Source organism: Schistocerca cancellata, chromosome 9 (assembly GCF_023864275.1).
Source record: "Schistocerca cancellata isolate TAMUIC-IGC-003103 chromosome 9, iqSchCanc2.1, whole genome shotgun sequence".
Taxonomy (NCBI): domain Eukaryota; kingdom Metazoa; phylum Arthropoda; class Insecta; order Orthoptera; family Acrididae; genus Schistocerca; species Schistocerca cancellata.
In genome coordinates, this window is record NC_064634.1 from 495,338,023 (window position 1) to 495,357,369 (window position 19,347).

The window sequence follows — 19,347 nt, forward strand, 5'->3', positions numbered from 1 at the left end:
AAACTGCAACAAACATTCTGATTGGCTACCAGTAACCTACTCACTATTCATCGTATTCAGTTCCCATAATTCATTGTGCAGTCACTAACTGCAGCACCCAACAGAAGAGACAGGTACATCGTAACTGCAGTTTTACTGGATATTTAATAAAATGTGACTTGGCTTGGTAGCATTGAAGGTTGAAGTGCAGAGTAAATGACTTTATGGATGCATGTATACTGCTTTGTGTAACGTTCATGCTGTTTAAAGAAGAGAATGAAACAATATAAGCCCATGGTATCACCTGTGTCGTCCACCCCACCCCCAAGCCCCATACCCCATCAACCCATCACCCGCAACCTCTACCCATCACCCCCTCCACCATCCCGCCATTCCCAACCTCTACCCACCCACCGCTCCCAACCTCTACCTACCCACCTGCACCCTCCCGAACCCCCCTACCACCCTTTTCAAACCATAAAAATAAAATGGTTATCAGGTCTAGAGACAAGCCATTTCTCAGTAACATTTGCATAACTGCGTGTTGATTTAATTTAGTAACAGCAAAATTTTACCATAAAAGTCCCTCACAATCTGTGCTAGTCTGACAGTCAGTGGTTTAGCAGGAATAATACCATTGGATGTAAATACTCCAATCTCTTAACACAAGCATTGTTGACAATGACCACTATCATTCATTTCATTGTGAAACAGGTTTATTTTTGTGTTCAGTGTTGGCACATGTCATAAGCTCTCATTTGTTTCTTTGCCATTGACAAAATTTGAAACACTTGAACTGTTTCATGTTTTTTCTTGCCATATGGTGTAGATTGTATACTACACATGAGCTAGGAATAAACATGACATTATCCATAAATAGGAACATGTTGTCTAGATAAAAGACAAAATATCCCATGCATTCAGTCATTGTTCCACAAATAAAGGTACATATAGTAGTAAAATTTTTAAGGAGTTCCACTGTTACAGCAAAATGATAGACATGAAATCTGCTCTGTGACTGCAAAAATTCATAAATATTCAGGAAATCCTACACAAGAAAAATTAGAAGAAAATGACGGGCAGTTGTTTGGTCCATAGGTATCGGTTCTGTTCCCTGCAATAACGCAAGATATCATAGCAAAGTTTCCTATTTTCTCAGTGAAATGTTAGCTACAAGTTGTGATAGAAACAGTTTACCTCATGATATAAGCACGCATATCATCATCTTGCAATCTTATTGTTCCTACCGAAGGTACATTCTTTTTGAGGAAAACCTTAATAATTGGGGGAAAAATTAGAGAGGTTGTCAAATTTTGCTTATTTGCAAAGTCCCTAAGTGTATTTATTTGTTCTCATGGTAGTTGGCTTTTTCCTAGTTTTTATTGGTGTCCAACCAGCCACAGATACCAAGGCAATATTCGACATTTTCTTCAGTTATTCCTTATTTTGTTGAATGTTTTCTGCACTGGTGGCTCTATTATCGTTTTAGCTGTGTGTGAGGAAAGATCACAAGTGCATGTAGACATAGATGCTCCAATGAGAGATTTTTAGTACCCGCTTTAGTATGTCGGTGAACAACCATGTTCTGTGTTAATATCAGTCTGTCTTCCAAGTCTCTAACATGTGTCCATTGGTCCATGTCCCAAGAAGATTGCCTATGAGGAAATAGTTCATTTCCACAAAGCATTTAGTTCCTACCAGTAACCCCTAATTCTTTAGAGAAGTGAATTCACATCCATACAGCAGCCTCAGACATCTGATTACACTTCACAAATAAGTTAATGTGTCAAATATGTGATGTTAAGCATATAAGCAAGAAGTAATTTAGGGAAGGTTTGAAATTATGCGTTAAGTTCATAGGAAGTCACTAACTAAGTGCTCTTATTATGAAACACAGAATGAATATGATGTGGGTAATTTGCCACTCCATTTTAAGAAAACGCTAGTTATTCATTTCAATTTTTATGACATTATAGCTACTGAACTATGTGAGACACAATGATATAATGTAACGGGTACATTGTGTGATACATTTAGATCCTTTCTGCAAAGTGTGTTGTGAATAGAGTCGATAGTAAAGAAGTAATAAATTAAAACGTTATGTCTAATGCTACAGTTTTATTGCATGGATGGTAAAAGTGTAGTAAACGATAAACGTTTTTACTTTTTTTGGTGTGTGTGTGTGTGTGTGGGGGGGGGGGGGGTGTCAGTGAATAAAAGTTTTGTAAAGGGGGTGTCGGTGAAATTATGTGTAAAGTTTGTTGTAAGGCTCTAAGACCTCTCATTCTCAAATATTGGATGAATAAAGTGTAGGTATTTGGATGTCATCACCTATGCTGCCTTCACACACACACACACACACACAGAGAGAGTTTCTTCTGTAACACTTGTATTATTGTGTTAAACTTTTAATGTAAGATTATATCTCTTAATGTGTAAATTATTACAGAATTTTAAAGTTTTAAATTCGGTCGATAATTATGCTAAATGTAGAAAATCAAATTTTTGTGGCCCTTGGAAGCCAATTAGGTAGGTAGTCAGTAACTAGTACCAGATTCTAGGGTAGTCACTTAATAATATTGTCACCACAATCATCATCCCCCACTCCCCCACCCCCTCACATCCCCTGATTTAATTTGATTACATTGCATCACTCATGTTTTACAAATTCCTTTAAGACACTCCATTCCGTTCAACTGCTCGTCCAAGTCCTATCCCATTTCTGACTTAATTTCTTCGGCAAACTTCAGAGTTTTCATTTGTTCTTCATGAACTATCCAAATTTCTCCTTGTTTTCCATCACAGTTTGGTCAGTTTGCAGATTGAAGAATATAATGTATAGGTTACAAACCTCCTTCTGTTCAATCTGACTTCTAAGATAAGTCATAGTCAGTAAGGCCTGTATTTCTCCTTACCCTAAACTCATCTTTTACAAGGTTGGCTTCTACGAGTCATTCCATTCTTCTGTAAGTAATTAGTGTCAGTATTTTGCAATTATCACTTAAACTGGTCGTTTGGTGTTGATCACATGTGCAAGTACTTGCCTTCTTTGGAAATGGAATTATTACATTCTTCTTCCCATTTTAGGTTCTTTCACATGTCTCATATATCTTGCATACCAGGTGAAATACTTTTGTCATAGTATGTTCTCCGAAGGATCTCCATAACACTGAGGTAATGCCGTCAACTGCAGATGCCCAATTTTCATTTAGGTATTTTAGCGCTCTATCAAATTCTTCTCGCAATGTAACACCTCCTATCTCATCTTCTTCTACTGTCCCTTTCCTTTCTATATTATTGTCTTCAAAAGCTGTAAGGGTGTCGGTTGGTAGGTAGTGCTGAGAAATAAATGTCAAGGGAAAAAAATTGATATGTTGCACCATTTCCAAGTTAATTAGTGTTGAAGTTAGCCAATCAGACTGTTGTGTGCACAAATTCATGTGGCCCGCCAGATACAATTAGTGTTCTCATAGCGTAATTGATAGCCCACGAGGCTGCTGAGCCTTTTTGCTTGGGGGTCATTTCTTACTATTGTCGTGTGTCCAGTTTTTCTGTCACTCTCTTGTTTGGTGTTTGGGAATCAAATTAAGAATACATTTGATAGCACCATATCTGGCGGTCCACTTCAATTTGTATACACAATGATGAGACTGTCTAACGTCAGTGCTAATTAACTTGGAAACAGTGTAATATATTGAGTTTTTTCCACCGCTTCTGATCACCCTCTCTATATTCCTTCCACCTCCACCTTGTGGTGGAAATGGGAAGGAAAGAAACTGACACTTATAGCTGTCAGGTGGATGTTTGGATGATTTCTTCATAGGACATACTTAATTTTTGTGTTCACATCTGACAGAACAGTGCTCTGTCACCAGTGCTTGTGATGTAATATTAAATGCCAACTGTCTTTTGTCTTAGTAGCAAATCATACTGATTTGGAGGTCTTTATGAACGTCATTTTATGTTATTTGTAAACATAGTTTTGAAGTATGTTTTAGTTCTTAGAAGTTTATCGTTTCATTTATAGCACAGAGCTCTGTAGAAAACATTGTGACATGGCATTGCGACAACATTTAACCTTCTAAGGCAAATCAGATTGACAGTGTTATTTGCCCGTGCTTACTTTTTCCTCTCTCTTCTCTTACAGAGGATGTGTTGGGAAAAGTCGGTAGTGGTCGAAGACTGACTGAAAGGCGTGTTTTTCTCTTCGATGGCTTGATGGTATTGTGCAAGCCCAACAGTAAACGCACATCTGTGTCTGTTACGGGTCCTGTCGGAGGAGAGTTTCGCCTCAAGGAACGGTTCTTTATCCGTAAAGTGGAAATTGTTGATAGAGAGGATACTGAAGGTAAGAATAATATATGACATGATTTTATTGCGATTTTGAAGGACCGTATTGCAAAAGTGGCTATATCAGTTAGACCCAGAAAAATTTACCATTTTTTCTATTCAGGAGTTAATATATCAGTTTTCAAGCAAGTTCAGAAAAATTCAAGGAATTCTTACTTGTACTACCACTTCAAAGTTTAACTGGTGTAAGAAAGAGATTAAGAAATAGTAGTTCACAGGACTGTATGAAGTAGAGAAAGGCATTAGGTGGATGATTGGTGGAAAACTGAGAAACTTGTACTCGTCATGATTGATTCAAAGTACTAAGGCGGCGAGTGTCTTAAGTGATGATGGTTTCTGAAGAGAAAAATTACACATTATTGTATAAAGTACACAAATGTTAAAGTACACACCATGTGCATTATTTTGTGTCTTTATTGAATGTCTGTATATAACTTGAATCTGTAGTAGTCTAAATTATAGTATTATTCCATCCTAAATTATATATTTGAAGATGTATACAACCACAGGAGAGTACTCTGCTTTATTACCAGAAATATAAGTTTACTTCTAGTTGTAACACATGTTCTGATTTACAATCAGATGTAAATTTTGTGCATGTGCGCGAGCAACCATTCACATTTCAGTAAATGATTTTGGTGCAGGTTGAAGTCAGTTTAAGGGTATCTCACTCTGCACATGAAATGGGGGTCATTACATTTAATATAACTGTAAAAAGGCTTGTGAGTAGTTAAACATCACCAATTCATCATTTTTATGATGTAGCTAAAAATGAAGACATCCCACTAGACACCACTTGCACTTCTGCTCAAAATACTAAAAATTACATTACTCTGTGCGCTATGGGCGTCACAATGGCTGTTTTGACCAGAAACATATGGACATCTCAAAGTAATGTTTTAGTAAACTCTCAATCCATTGTCTTTTAATGTAGTTCATTGATATTTAGTCTGAAACCACAATCTGTCATTATCTTTGGCAACAACAGAATAAGAGCAGTAAATCTGCTGAGTTGTTTCAGAAAGTCCCATAAGCTCTGTTGGGCAGGAAATTAATTTTCTTCTTTGGAAGTCACAAGTTATTCCAAGAAGGTGAATATGTGCAGCTGGTAAGCACCACTAGTCTTCTCTTAATAAATTCACCTCTACAATTAAATATTTATTTACCAGTTTTGAAAGGTCAAGCCTCCATCTTCAGGCATTTGACTGTGGACAACTATAACCAAATGGCACTGGATAGGTTCCAGTGTCTAATCGTATAGGCTGTAGCACTACGAAAAGCACTGAGAGACTGTACCCCGGGCCTGTGGTGTAACACGTATCACAATATGGTACATTGTGCCACACACCTGGCATATGGTCTCGTAATATTCGGAATCCAGTGCTGTCACTGTTGTGGTCTGTTTTTACCCTTTTCCATTGTGCCACATATGCTCCACAGAGATGGAAACTGGTATGCTGTAACATGGGTGGCATTATTGAATGCTTGTGTATTATGAGACCACACAAATGGTACCATTAACACTTTTAGCTTATCAAGTCGTCATCAGACACTTTGAATGTATCACATAGTAATGCTTCAACTGAGCAAGCCAGGAGGCTTGTTCAGTTAACGAGTGGTGGTGGTGGTGGTGGTGGTGGTGCATGGTCTTCCTGTCACAGTTTGATGATTGATAAAGTGTTTGGGTCCTTGTCATACCTTATGAGGTAATGGACTTATCCAAGAAAAGATCAGTCGTTAATTAAAAGTTGTTGTGCTCACTATACTTGCTTTCTTCTGCCTTGAATGGTACTTATATAACTGGCTACCATGTGTTATGAATTCCTCTATTCACAGTACTCAAATATATCACTTCTCCAGTAGCTTGAGCAAGGGCAGGAAATTCTTATTTTATATTTGTATAGCCTTATGCTTGTCCTTGGTAGAGACTTATCGATGATGTGTGTGTGTGTGTGTGTGTGTGTGTGTGTGTGTGTGTGTGTGTGTGTGTGGGCGTGGGCGGGCGCGCGCGCGCGCGCAGGTGAGGGATGAGGGAGGGGGCTGAAACTGCCAACCCATTTGCAAGCTTGTTATGTGCCACATATAAACAACATTAGCAGTCTGCAGCTTCATACATTCATATGTAGCAGTTTAATAGACTTAACTTTCATGTCAGTTTCTTAAGTTATTGCAGCTTTGTTTACATTAACACCTTAGTTTCATTTTTCTGTAAGCATCGTCCATTATGAGCATTAGGTTGTATTCAATTTCCATTTGTTATGATAAGTTCGGCCATTTTATAGATGACAGAGTTATGTAATGAAGCTTCATAAAGTGATAGATTGGTACTCATAATATAGCGGAGATGTTGAATCACAAACAGGCGCAACAAGAGACTGCTAAACACATAAGCATTCAGCCAGAAGGCCTTCTTCCAAAATAGCCCCCCCAATACACACACGAGACCACTGGCTTTAGGATGCCAGGTCTGGACTGCGAGCAACTGCACATGATGAGAGCAGCAGTCTGGGTGGTGGGGGCGGTGGTGCGTGGGGGGGGGGGTGTAAGGAGGAGGCTGGGGAGGGGAGGGGCTAGGGGGCTAGTAAAGTGCTGTTTGTGGAAGCATAAAGGGACAAGGTGGAGAGAGCATAGGGTAGGTAGGTGCAATTAGGAAGTTAGACAGAATAGGTGGGGTATAGGGGGAGGGGGGAGAGTAAAAAGACTGTGGGTGCACTTGTGGATTAAAGGCTGTGGAGTCGGAACAGAGAAGGGGATAGGTGGGTGAAGGACAATGAATGACTGATGAAGATTGAGACAGGGAGGGTTATGAGACCGTAGGCTGTATTACAGGTAGAGTTCCCACCTGCAGATTTCAGAAAAGCTGGAGTTGGTGGAACGATACATGTGGCACATGCTATGAAGCAGTCGTTAAAATGAAGAATGTTGTATTGGGCAGCATGCTAAGAGGCTGGATGGTCCAGCTATTGCTTGGTCACATTCATGCGACATATAGCTTGTTGGTTGCTGTATCCATGTAGAATGAAGCACAGTTGTAGCTTAGCTTGGGGATCGCATGACTGGTTTCACAGGTAGCCCTGCCTTTGATGGGATAGTTGCTGCTTGTGACCAGACCCGAGTAGGTGGTGGTGGTGGTGGTGGTGGTGGTGTGGTGCATCTATGTCTGTAACAGGGATATGAACTATGAGGCAAAGGGATGGACAAGGATACTGCGTGGCAGAGAATGTGATTCAGTTGATACAGTCCTGGATGGTACCAGCTTATGGGGGGGAGTGCTTCTCTGTATTTGGACTGTGGGATTTTGGGAGGTGGTGTGTGACTGGATCAGTAGACACTGGAGGTTGGGAGGGCCTTAGCGAGACTTGGGGTATCATTCGAGAGGGGCTGCTCATCACGACAGATGCGATGGGCATGGGTGGCTGGGCTCTATGGAAGGGACTTCTTGGTATGGAATCAATGGCAGCTGTCGAAGTGGAGGTATTGCTGATGGTTAGTAGATTTGATATGGGCGGAGGTACTGATGTAGCCATCTTTGAGGCTGAGGTCAGAATTGAGGAAGGTGGTATGTTAGGTAGAGGAGAAGGAGGTGAAATGAATGGGGGAGAAGCTGTTGAGGTTCTAGAGGAATGTGGATAAGGTGTTCTCACTCTCAATTCAGTTCATGATGATGTCATTAATGATCAGAACAGAGTGAGAGATTTGGGATTATGGATGGTGAGGGAGGAGCCCTCTAGATGGCCCATGAGTAGGGTGGAATTGTATGGTTCCATTTGGGTACCTATTGCCATACCCCAGTTTTGTTTGTAGATGATGCCTTCAAAGGAGAAGTAATTGTTAGTGAAGATGTAGTTGGTCATGGTGGCTAGGAAGGAGGTTGTAGGTTTAGATTCTGCTGGATTTCTGTAACGAGGTCACTGTGGCAGGCTTTGTAGGTGGACTAATCTGACAGCTGGCAGAGTCCTTCGACCAGGTAATCCTTGCAGTTCAGAACAACAATACTCAAAGTACTCAGTTGTTTTGTTGGCTCACCTCATTGCTGAGAACACTGTCCAACACAGCGTTCTTCATTTTAATGACTGCTCCACAGCCTGTGCCATCTGTATTATTTCTACCAACACCAGCTTTTCGGAATTGTGCAGCTGGGAACTCTCCTTGCAATATATCCTATATTCTCATAACCCTCCTGGCCTCAACCTTCATTAGTCATTGTCCTTCACTCACCTATCCCCTTCCTTGTTCTGACTCCACAGCCTTCATTCCACAAGTGCACCCACAGTCTTTCTACCTCTCTCTTTATCCCCCCCACCCACCCAACCACCCACAGATTGTTTTACCTCCTGCTAGCCCTATGCTAGTTGCCATATGCTCTCCCCACCTTGTCCCTGAACACTCCCACTAATTGCAGTTTACTGTCCCCACATGCTTCCTACCCCAGTCTCCTCCTCACCCCCCACCACCATATGCCAGCATAATCAAAATTTCATTTTATTCAGTTTTGTTGTTTTGTCAACAAAGGCCTCCGATTTTTCAATTCACGATTGAGTCAAATGTGTCTCTTGTAATTGAAATTTTTCATTTATGCAGTCATTGTACCTGTTCATTTTCATTTCTAAATTTTGAATTGTGTATGAAGGTGTGAAATTGTTTATCATCGTAAATGCTTTCATTTCAATAATTTCAGATATTTGTATTTTAGATGGTGAAGTTTCCTGCACTGTCACAAAATTTGTTTGTTTTGTAATCTCCACAGCTCGTAAATTGTGTATGTGTATGTGGACACACACACACACACACACACACACACACACACACACACACACACACACATACACAGAGAGAGAGAGAGAGAGAGAGAGAGAGAGAGAGGAAATCTTAAATGTGTGATTAACATTGTTGTTTTGTATATTGTGGGTGTGTGTTTGTTTGAAACAGAGCTGAAGAACGCATTTGACATTGCACCAAGAGTTCAGCCCAGTGTTACTCTTGTTGCAAAGTCCGTTGAAGATAAGAACAACTGGATGGCAGATTTGGTCATGCTCAATACAAAAAGGTATGTAATAATGAACAAAACCTAATGTATGTGATTGGATATTGAGTTGTGTTGGTAGAAGCTCTTACCTCTGCTGCTGTCCTTAGTCTTTCTATATCAAAGTAACTGGAAGTATCTAGTGTCATTGTTTGTTGCACAGAATGAAAACTAATGTTGATTTAGAGTTAATAAAGTATCTGATAGTAAGCACTGCATGGATATTATACAAAAAAGTATGAAATGTCTGTTACCTGTTTCATCCTACGAAAGTGGACTGTTCAGTTGGTTCAGTTAGCGGTTTCTAGTCTCAGATTGCATTAAAATTTTGCGATTTTTGTCATAAAACGCAGTCCACACTAAAATTCCTGGTTGAGTAATTTGTGTATTGTGCTTGTTTCTGCATGTTAATGCTGATATAGAGTATATCATACTGAGACTGCAGCACAAGACATATAATCAAAATAGGAGCTGCGAGTTGAAAAAAACATAGCAGTTTGAACTATCGTAACGTGTCTGAATTACTCTGTGATACTGCTGCATAAAGTGTGCATGCCTAATAATATATTTTACAAAAATGCTGGTAGCATATTTAGTAGCTTTCACCTTTGTAACTTGTTCAGATAGCACAACTGACTGTATAATGTAGCACACAGCAGAATGGAACATACTAGAATTCAAAGTTCAGGGCATGTTGTATCCATTCGTCAGATTTGAGTCATTGCTATCCCATCCATTAGTGTACCTACACACTGAATAACAATCCACTTTGCTTTATTTGTGTAAAGTGTCATGTCCTAACACAGGATAGAGGAAAGACGGGGGGGGGGGGGGGGGTTACAAGTCGGTCTGCAGTTTCTGAGCAGTTAGTAGAAAATGCAGAAAGACAAGCTTGCAGTGAAGGCAGGTTGATTGTTTGCAACAGTGTGAATCACTGTCACAAGGTACCTATGAGAGGTGCGGGTTTTAAGATTCCATAGGATGCTTGCAGCAGGAGATCTGAGGATGCTTGGTGGGTCTGATTAACATTGTTTATTTGCAATCGGACTAATTACTCCACTGAAGATTAACTCTGAACATTAGAAAAAGCAAAGGGTGCAGCTGGTTGCACAACAGAGTGCCTCAGCATGTGGGGTGAGCGCTAACAGAAGCAGTGAAGAGAGCAGCACTCCAAAAGCAGACTTATCAGTGCTTACTGAGGCTGACAATGAGCAATGCAGAGTTCGTGCCCCAATGATCTGACTGAGGATTCTGTCTCAATACAAAAATGTAGGACTTCAAAGGATTGTGGCATTGCACTATTTCACCTTTCCTAAAGTCGGACCACCAATCCACTGGCACTTAACAGGCATCAGCCAATCTCACTAGAAGCTCTGCATCTCCCGGGTACCTCTGACCAAACATATTTAGATTCCTCCTGTCCCTCTACTTGGTAGGTAGAAATGTGTCTGGACTTTACATTAACAAACACGATGTTTGGTAGCAACAGCTTAAGTTGAAAGCTAAATGATACCCCCTTCCTCTTTTGGCCAGCAACAACAGTGTTATATGTCACTTGGTCCTGCTCATAGGCCATTTGTAAGTGGGGACGCTGCAATAAGCACTCTGAGCGGTGTAAAACCACTGACTTTGCATTTCTCAGGGGCAAGTATCAAGCTTGCTGCAGCTTAAGACGTGTCTTTTTGTGAGCAACTTTTATTGTGATGCCTTACAATAGCATCCAGGTGGTGGGTGGAGTTGCCAAGTAATTCTCTGAATTGAAATTTCTCCCCTGGAACAGGTGGCCAGAGGATCTGCAGTTTGCATGGCTCTAGCATTACTGTTGACCTCCGTAACCTAAATCTACGTCTACATCTACATCCATACTCCGCAGGCCACCTGACAGTGTGTGGCGGAGGGTACCCTGAGTACCTCTATGGGTTCTCCTTTCTATTCCAGTCTCGTGTTGTTCGTGGAAAGAAGGATTGTCGGTATGCTTCTGTGTGGGCTCTAATCTCTCTGATTTTATCCTCATGGTCTCTTCGCAAGATGTACATAGGAGGGAGCAATATACTGCTTGACTCTTCGGTGAAGGTATGTTCTCGAAACTTTAACAAAAGCCCATACCGAGCTACTGAGCATCTCCCCTGCAGAGTCTTCCACTGGAGTTTATCTATCATCTCCGTAACGCTTTCGTGATTACTAAATGATCCTGTAACGAAGTGCGCTGCTCTCCGTTGGATTTTCTCTATCTCTTCTATCAACCCTATCTGGTACGGATCCCACACTGCTGAGCAGTATTCAAGCAGTGGGCAAACAAGCGTACTGTAACCTACTTCCTTTGTTTTCGGATTGCATTTTCTTAGGATTCTTCCAATGAATCTCAGTCTGGCATCTGCTTTACCGACGATCAACTTTATATGATCATTCCATTTTAAATCACTCCTAACGCGTACTCCCAGATAGTTTATGGGATTAACTGCTTCCAGTTGCTGACCTGCTATTTTGTAGCTAAATGATAAAGGATCTATCTTTCTATGTATTCGCAGCACATTTCACTTGTCTACATTGAGATTGAATTGCCATTCCCTGCACCATGGGTCAATTCGCTGCAGATCCTCCTGCATTTCAGTACAATTTTCCATTGTTACAACCTTTCGATACACCACAGCATCATCTGCAAAAAGCCTCAGTGAACTTCCGATGTCATCCACAAGGTCATTTATGTATATTGTGAATAGCAACGGTCCTATGACACTCCCCTGCGGCACACCTGAAGTCACTCTTACTTCGGAAGACTTCTCTCCATTGAGAATGACATGCTGCGTTCTGTTATCTAGGAACTCTTCAATCCAATCACACAATTGGTCTGATAGTCCATATGCTCTTACTTTGTTCATTAAACGACTGTGGGGAACTGTATCGAACGCCTTGTGGAAGTCAAGAAACACGGCATCTACCTGTGAACCCGTGTCTATGGCCCTCTGAGTCTCGTAGCGTGAGCTGGGTTTCACACGACCGTCTTTTTCGAAACCGATGCTGATTCCTACAGAGTAGATTCCCAGTCTCCGGAAAAGTCATTATACTCAAACATAATACGTGTTCCAAAATTCTGCAACTGATCGACGTTAGAGATATAGGTCTATAGTTCTGCACATCTGTTCGACGTCCCTTCTTGAAAACGGGGATGACCTGTGCCCTTTTCCAATACTTTGGAACGCTACGCTCTTCTAGAGACCTACGGTACACCGCTGCAAGAAGGGGGGCAAGTTCCTTCGCATACTCTGTGTAAAATCGAACTGGTATCCCATCAGGTCCAGCGGCCTTTCCTCTTTTGAGCGATTTTAACTGCTGCCACTTTTGCCTGCATTCTGAATTGTCTCAGATTTCCTATCTTGGAGTGCCCTTGCTGGCTTCCAGCAGCCTTAAGCTTAATAACGTACAAGTTATTACATTGTCAATATGGGACATCTCCTCCCATAGGAAAAATTTGTTGACTAGTTACTTGGCAACACATTTTGTAATCTGACTTCTGTTGTGGTAAAAGCATCCTAGTTCTATAAATGATGTTATATACATTCTTGGTTAATCATTTTACACATTTTTACATTTTTCACTTTGTAAAGTTCATTTTTCACTTCACTTTTGCACACATCTAAACATCAGTAGATAACATTGTTTCATTTTTCGCTGCACCTCTTTACACATAGATAGGTACAGACAGAAGCATAAATGTGAACCATTCGTTCAGTTTACAGATACATAAAAACATCAGTTTAAATCATTGGTTACATAACTTTTGATTTTCACACACACACACACACACACACACACACACACACACACACACTTTTCTTTTCTCCTCTTCTTTGTTTTCCTTTTTCTTTCTTTGTTCCTTTTTTTCCATAATCAATATTTATTTGTTCATTTTTCTTTACATAACATGTATATAAACATATCAGTACAGAACATTAGATATCATCATTACAGTAATACATCTGGACAAGAACACACATAATTACATGATTCTTGCTTATATTTTCATTATGTAATTGTAATTTCTTATGTGCTGAGGGAGTTTTGCATTATGTTTGATCTCTTTATGGAGCAGGCATAGGTAACGAGGCTCCTTCCTCATTGTATTCAAATGTAATGGATGTTTCATCTCGGTCTTCACGATTTCCTCTGCTTGACGGAAGAGACTGTGTACTTTGAATTCGTGTCATCTCTGACCCTTTACATGCGTTTACTATGGTCGTCTACACACACACACACACACACACACACACACACACACACACACACACACTACCACAGCAGTCAACGCACATGCCTTTCCACATGTAGTTAAAACAATATATATAACACAGTATCTGCACAAAAAGCATATAAATGCAATGGCAAGTATTATAACTCCTAGGTAAGACCAGAACGAATAATGATACTAGGGTATTTCTGAGAGACTATGCTGCTCTTGGCAAGCTATTTTGTCTTCTGTTTCTACTATTTTATGACCTCCTACTTTAGGGTCATCTAAATTTTGCATTACCTGCTCCACCAACATGTTTAATCTTAATTCAGAAATGTTCCTCTTTTCCTTATTTACAATACAGCAATCAGTCTCAATGTTTAAAGCTGTCACTGTGTCTTCACTGGTCACAGTAATTCTTATTATTTGTTTGGAATGCATGAACACCTGTGTTCCATACCCTTTACATTTTCCATAAAATGTTAGTTTCCCTATACCTTAAACCATTACGTCTATTTGCTTTTCGTCATTACACAAAATTGTCAAGCCTTTCTCTTTTGTAGCAACAAATAACCATTGTCCTGAATCAATGGAGTCCAAATATTGTCATTTAATTTCACAAACTTCTTAATACAGTTTTTGGGAGTTTTAAGATTTTAAATATGTCTGCCTTCAGCAACTGTGTCCACAAGAGCTTCAATGGATTGGAAATAATGGGCAACCAGTAGAAAAATATAGGTTTAGTAGACCTTGACTGTGGTTTTGACGATTTTAAAACTATCTTCTTTAGAAGCTTACTGTACCCATTAACAAATATTATGACATCATGTCTGGAACAGAGATGATATCACTGCAATAGACAAAATTGCAGGAAATGTTTACAAATAATTTTAGTGAAGTGTAGTCACATATAATCAAATACAGTTAAGTTGCAGTTCAACATGTTAATAATGAACCACCTTAGACCCATCCTTTTTATTTTTAGTGTGTTTCATCATACCTATAAAATCATGATATCTAGGCATACATACACTGCTTAGTGAGGCTTCATTTATTTGTTATTTTACTGGGTATTTTGTAACAGCCTCCCATTAAGAGTATTTGTTCAGTACTACCATTTCCTTTAGCATTGTGCTTCACAAGTGATGATCTAACCGTCCCCTTCCCCTTATCTTCCCCAAGTTGCATTTGTCCTTTAATATTTGCAGCTTCTCCAGAAAAGTGTGTTCTTTCACATTATTTCTTCACATCAGGACTCTACTTAATATGCCAAGTATTGGGCCTCTTATGCATTGATAATATTTCCTTGAAGCATTTTTGCTTTGACACTCGTGCTTGTTCCAGTTGCATATTCACATACAAGCATTTCTTGTGACTTTTTGCACTTATTATAAAGAGTTTGCTGTGTTTACCTGAGCCTACAGGCACTGTATAAGCCATATGAGTTTAGTGGCACACTTATCCCTCTCCCACCCACCTCTGCCTCTTTATAAACTTTTAGTTAATATGTTAGTTCTAAGAATGAATACGTACTTGTGAAATAACACATACTATTCATTACAGCTACAGGCATACAGGTGTGTGTGTGTGTGTGTGTGTGTGTGTGTGTGTGGGTGCGCGCGCCACTTACCAGAGGCAACTTTAGGTTAGTGCCACTACCCTTCAGTAAGTCGGCACACGTCACTAGCTCTGTCTAGCACTGTACAATCCAATGCCGTCATGTCATATATATAAATCTTTCAAACAGCACGCTACATGTTGTTGGATCCACTGTCAAATGTGTACTATTTTAAATAGTTTTTTTGAAAAAGCCCAACAGTAGATAGCTACTATTTCTCAGTTGTGTATTTTAAATGGTGATTAAGTGGATGACACGCATGGGTGCTAGACAGTCAATTTCTTCCTCATCGGGTATAGATAATATTTGATTCTACGTGAGTATGCTTCACTAAAATTATTTGTTAACATTTCCTGTAATTTTGCTTATTGTAATAATACCATGTCTGTTCCACATACAATGTAATAATATTTGTTAATAGGTGCAATAGCTTCTGAAGAAGACAGTTTTAAAATTGTCAAAACTATGGTCAAGGTTTAATAAACCTGTATTTTGCAACTGGTTGGCTGTTATTGTCAATCCATTGACTGTCCTTGGAAATTTCCCTCACCTATTGCTACATCCCAGCTTCACATGTTTCGTGTTCATACATGGACTTTAAAACAAACTTTTACGTAAGAAATTTTGTGAACACAGATTCTCTCTTTCCACAACAGTTGGTTGTTACTCATTTTTTGCATGGTCCCGGCAGGATCTTTGCAATATACCTGGTATATTACATGCTCTACTGAAAAATAAATCATGTGGTGTATAATGGTGGCGCTGTGGGGTGTGGTATTGCACACAAACACTGTGAATGAAAGCCATACATGCCAATTTGATTTTGCCCTGTTGATATAGTGTCTCAGAAATTCTGTTATACTTCGGTGTGATCTTTTCAATACTCCATTCGACTGTTGACGATAAAAGGTGGTCTGTACCCTATCAATCCTTAACAGTCTGCACGCTGTCTTTAGTGCGTCACTCTAATAATTATAACCATTGTCACTGAATGTTACTGAGGGTATCCTAAATCTTAGAATGATTCTTTCCACTAGGACACAAGCCACTGTATCTGGGTCCTGCTTTTCTGTCGAATCTGCTACATGAAATTTGTTAGAGCAGCCTGGAATGTTAGTGTATGTGTGTTATTTCTGTTACCATCAGGAGGCCAACAATATCAATAACACACCTGTTAAACATCCCTTCTGATGTTGGTGGTATAACCAATGACATTTTCATCTTATTTTGCATTAGATTTTTTTGCAACTAATATATTTTCTGATATAGTCCTCAATATCCTTACTCATTCTGGACCACATTTAGTATTTTCTAATGTGATCTTAAGTCTTCACGATCTCTTGATGACCACCTATGGGTGTGTTATTAAATTCCTGCAAAACTTCTGCCTTTTCATGAGCAGTTATATCCTGCTGTTCATCTTTCTTGACTGTCAGCCCTTCCTTGATTTTATTTGCCCCACTTTCAATATCAGCAGACTATATTTCCCTTATCCTTGACAATGCACTTGCTACACAGTTGTCCAGACTTATCGTCCTGTTGTGTTTCCTTGTTGTTCCCATTTCACTGTTGTATTTCATTGACTCACCGTCAACACCGTCAGCCGGTTGGCCACCGTCTCCTTGCCAAGCAGGAGCCTGTTCAGGCAGTGGTTGCTTCCCAGCCGAAGTCCTGCTCTCTTGCATTTCCACTGTTTAATGACACCAACGAAGATTGGGACATGTATTTTCAGTGGATGAAACCACACTTTGCTGCTTTTTGGGTTTATGATTATGCTCTCGAGTGGTTGGACTTTCTTTCTTGGGCTTCTCTGAGACATTTTTCTTACTAAAGAAGTTGTATGTCCTCTCAAATATAGTTGCCCTCACATTTGTGCAGATGTTTTCATTTCTGTCAGACTGTTGTTGCAGTGGTGGTCTTAAGTCCAAAGACTTGTTTGATGCAGCTCTCCTTACTACTCCATCCTGTGTGAGCCTCTTCATCACTGAGTAACTACTGCAACCTACATTGTTCTGAATCTGCTAAGTGTATTCATCTCTTGGTCTCCCTCTACAATTTTTATCCTCCACCCTTCCCTCCAATACTAAATTGGTCATCCCTTGTTGCCTCAGAATATGTCCTACAAACTGATCCCTTCTAGTCAGGTTGTACCATATATATTTCTCTTCTCCCCAATTATATTCAGTACCTGTGATATACCCATCTAACCTTCAGCATTCTTCTGTAGCACCACATTTCAAAAGCTTTTCTTTGGCGGGTTCGTGCTTGGCTACCACGGGGCCCCAGCCTTTGAAGTATTTTTTCCCTTCCTTGCTGCATGGCTTTCCTCTTGCTATTCTTTTTCCCCTCACTTGGGGAACATCTCTGGGATGTTATTGGAAATGTCTGTTGCTGATGTAAGAACAGCCTCACCTTTGTTTTTAATTGTCTTTTCCTTTCTTTGTTTCCCTTCTCCTCTCATTCCTCCACTTCGGCATTTGAGGTTCCTTCCCCCCCCCCCCCCCCCCTCCCCCCCCCCCCTCCCTGTGCGCTCCTGAAGACCAGCCCACGCATCTGATGCGTAACAGGTGACTGGGTAACACATAATTCCCAGCCCCAGGTCAACAGGTAGGATTCGTACATACCCCATGGTACAGATCAGGCCCAGGGAGGGGCGATTGCCTGACTTGCAACCTTCTCAAATTGCCAATTGGTCCCTCTGTCGGGTGTTTGGGAGGTGTGAACAATCACCTAAGGCGGGTGCACCCACTTGTGAAGAGAGCCCAAAGTTGGAAGGAGCGTGGCATATGAGATGCTGGCAATCGTGGGGAATTTTCTCGCAATGAGTCCCTCAGCTTCCCAATTGATGCCTACAAAACGCGAGCACAATGAGGCTAATGATTCAAAGACCCTTCCCACTGCACCACAGTTCCTCACGGTCTCATATACTGAAGACGATCAGTCCTTTGCCACGGTCAATCTGTTTATTATTCAGAAAGGTGTTGATGCAATTGCCAGCCCTATGAATTACTGCTCTTGTTTACAGATTGGCACTTTGCTTTTGGAGACTGCGTCTGATTCTGAAGCACAACAACTGCTTGCTGCCTCGCTTCTCCACGGCTACCCTGTCCATGTCAAGGCCCATAGAACTGTGATTTCTTCCCGTGGTGTAATTTACACCAGGCTTAATTCTTCCCATGGTGTAATTTACACCAGGCTGCTTGACAGTCTAACAGAGGCCGAAATCCAATCTTACCTCTCTGAGCAGGGTGTCATTGCCATCCATCATGTAATGAAAAAGTTAAATTCCTCCTTAGTGCCTACCCACACTCGTTTCCTCACCTTTGATAGAGTGGTGCTACTGTCAAAGATCAAAGCAGGCTATGAAACTATCACAGTCAGGGCATACATTATGAACCCGATGCACTGCTACCGGTGTCATCGTTTCAACCACACTAGAATGTCTTGGCGACATCCAGCCAAATATGTAACCTGTGGTAGGGATGCACTTGAGGGTGATTGTCCGCCTCCTCCTCCCCTCTGTATCAACTGCAATGGTGGCCATGCTGCCTCCACTTGGGATTGTCCCATGCATCTTGAAGAGCAGTATGTCCAAGAGATCTGAATAAAGGAAAAAGTGCCTTACCCAGTAGCTCGCAAGCTACTGGCTAGTCGCAAACCCTGTGTTCTCCCATCTGGCATCTATTGTTATGTTCTTGTTACCCCTTGCACCATGAAGGCCATGCAGACATGCGATCTCAAATTCAGCTCTGAGGTTGTGAAATCCCCCCGTCCAGCTGTGCAACAAACTGTCAAACTCTCACCTCAAGAGGCGAAGCCACCAGCCACACAACCGGTGGGCTGGAAATGACAGGAGTAGTACTCCCATGTGGACTTCCTCCGTTCCTCCAGCCAAACAACACCCGAGTCTTCCTCTAACCACAAAGGCTCGAAGAAGTCCACCAAAGACAAACGGTCTTCTCCTTTGCCAACTTGAAGATCCTCTTAGACGGTGTTGCCCTGTGGTACCTTAGCCTGGCCGGCCTCTGTATCACCGGTGCACCACCAACAATTTTTCAGTGTTGAACTCCACGGACCAACCGCACAAGCAAGCCGCTGCTTCTGTGCCCTGTAGTAGCGACTTTACACCGGCCGTCACTCTGTAGCTGC

General features: G+C 40.9%; 1 protein-coding gene across 1 annotated transcript in view; it reads left to right on the forward strand.

The window, feature by feature from the left end:
- The window catches only part of LOC126100203 (protein son of sevenless), a 185,727-nt gene that overhangs the window by 61,444 nt on the left and 104,936 nt on the right, over positions 1-19,347 (forward strand). The window contains exons 10-11 of the mRNA XM_049910763.1: positions 4,127-4,327; positions 9,259-9,376. Coding sequence (XP_049766720.1) covers positions 4,127-4,327; positions 9,259-9,376 — 319 coding nt within the window. The remainder of the gene's footprint in view (positions 1-4,126; positions 4,328-9,258; positions 9,377-19,347) is intronic.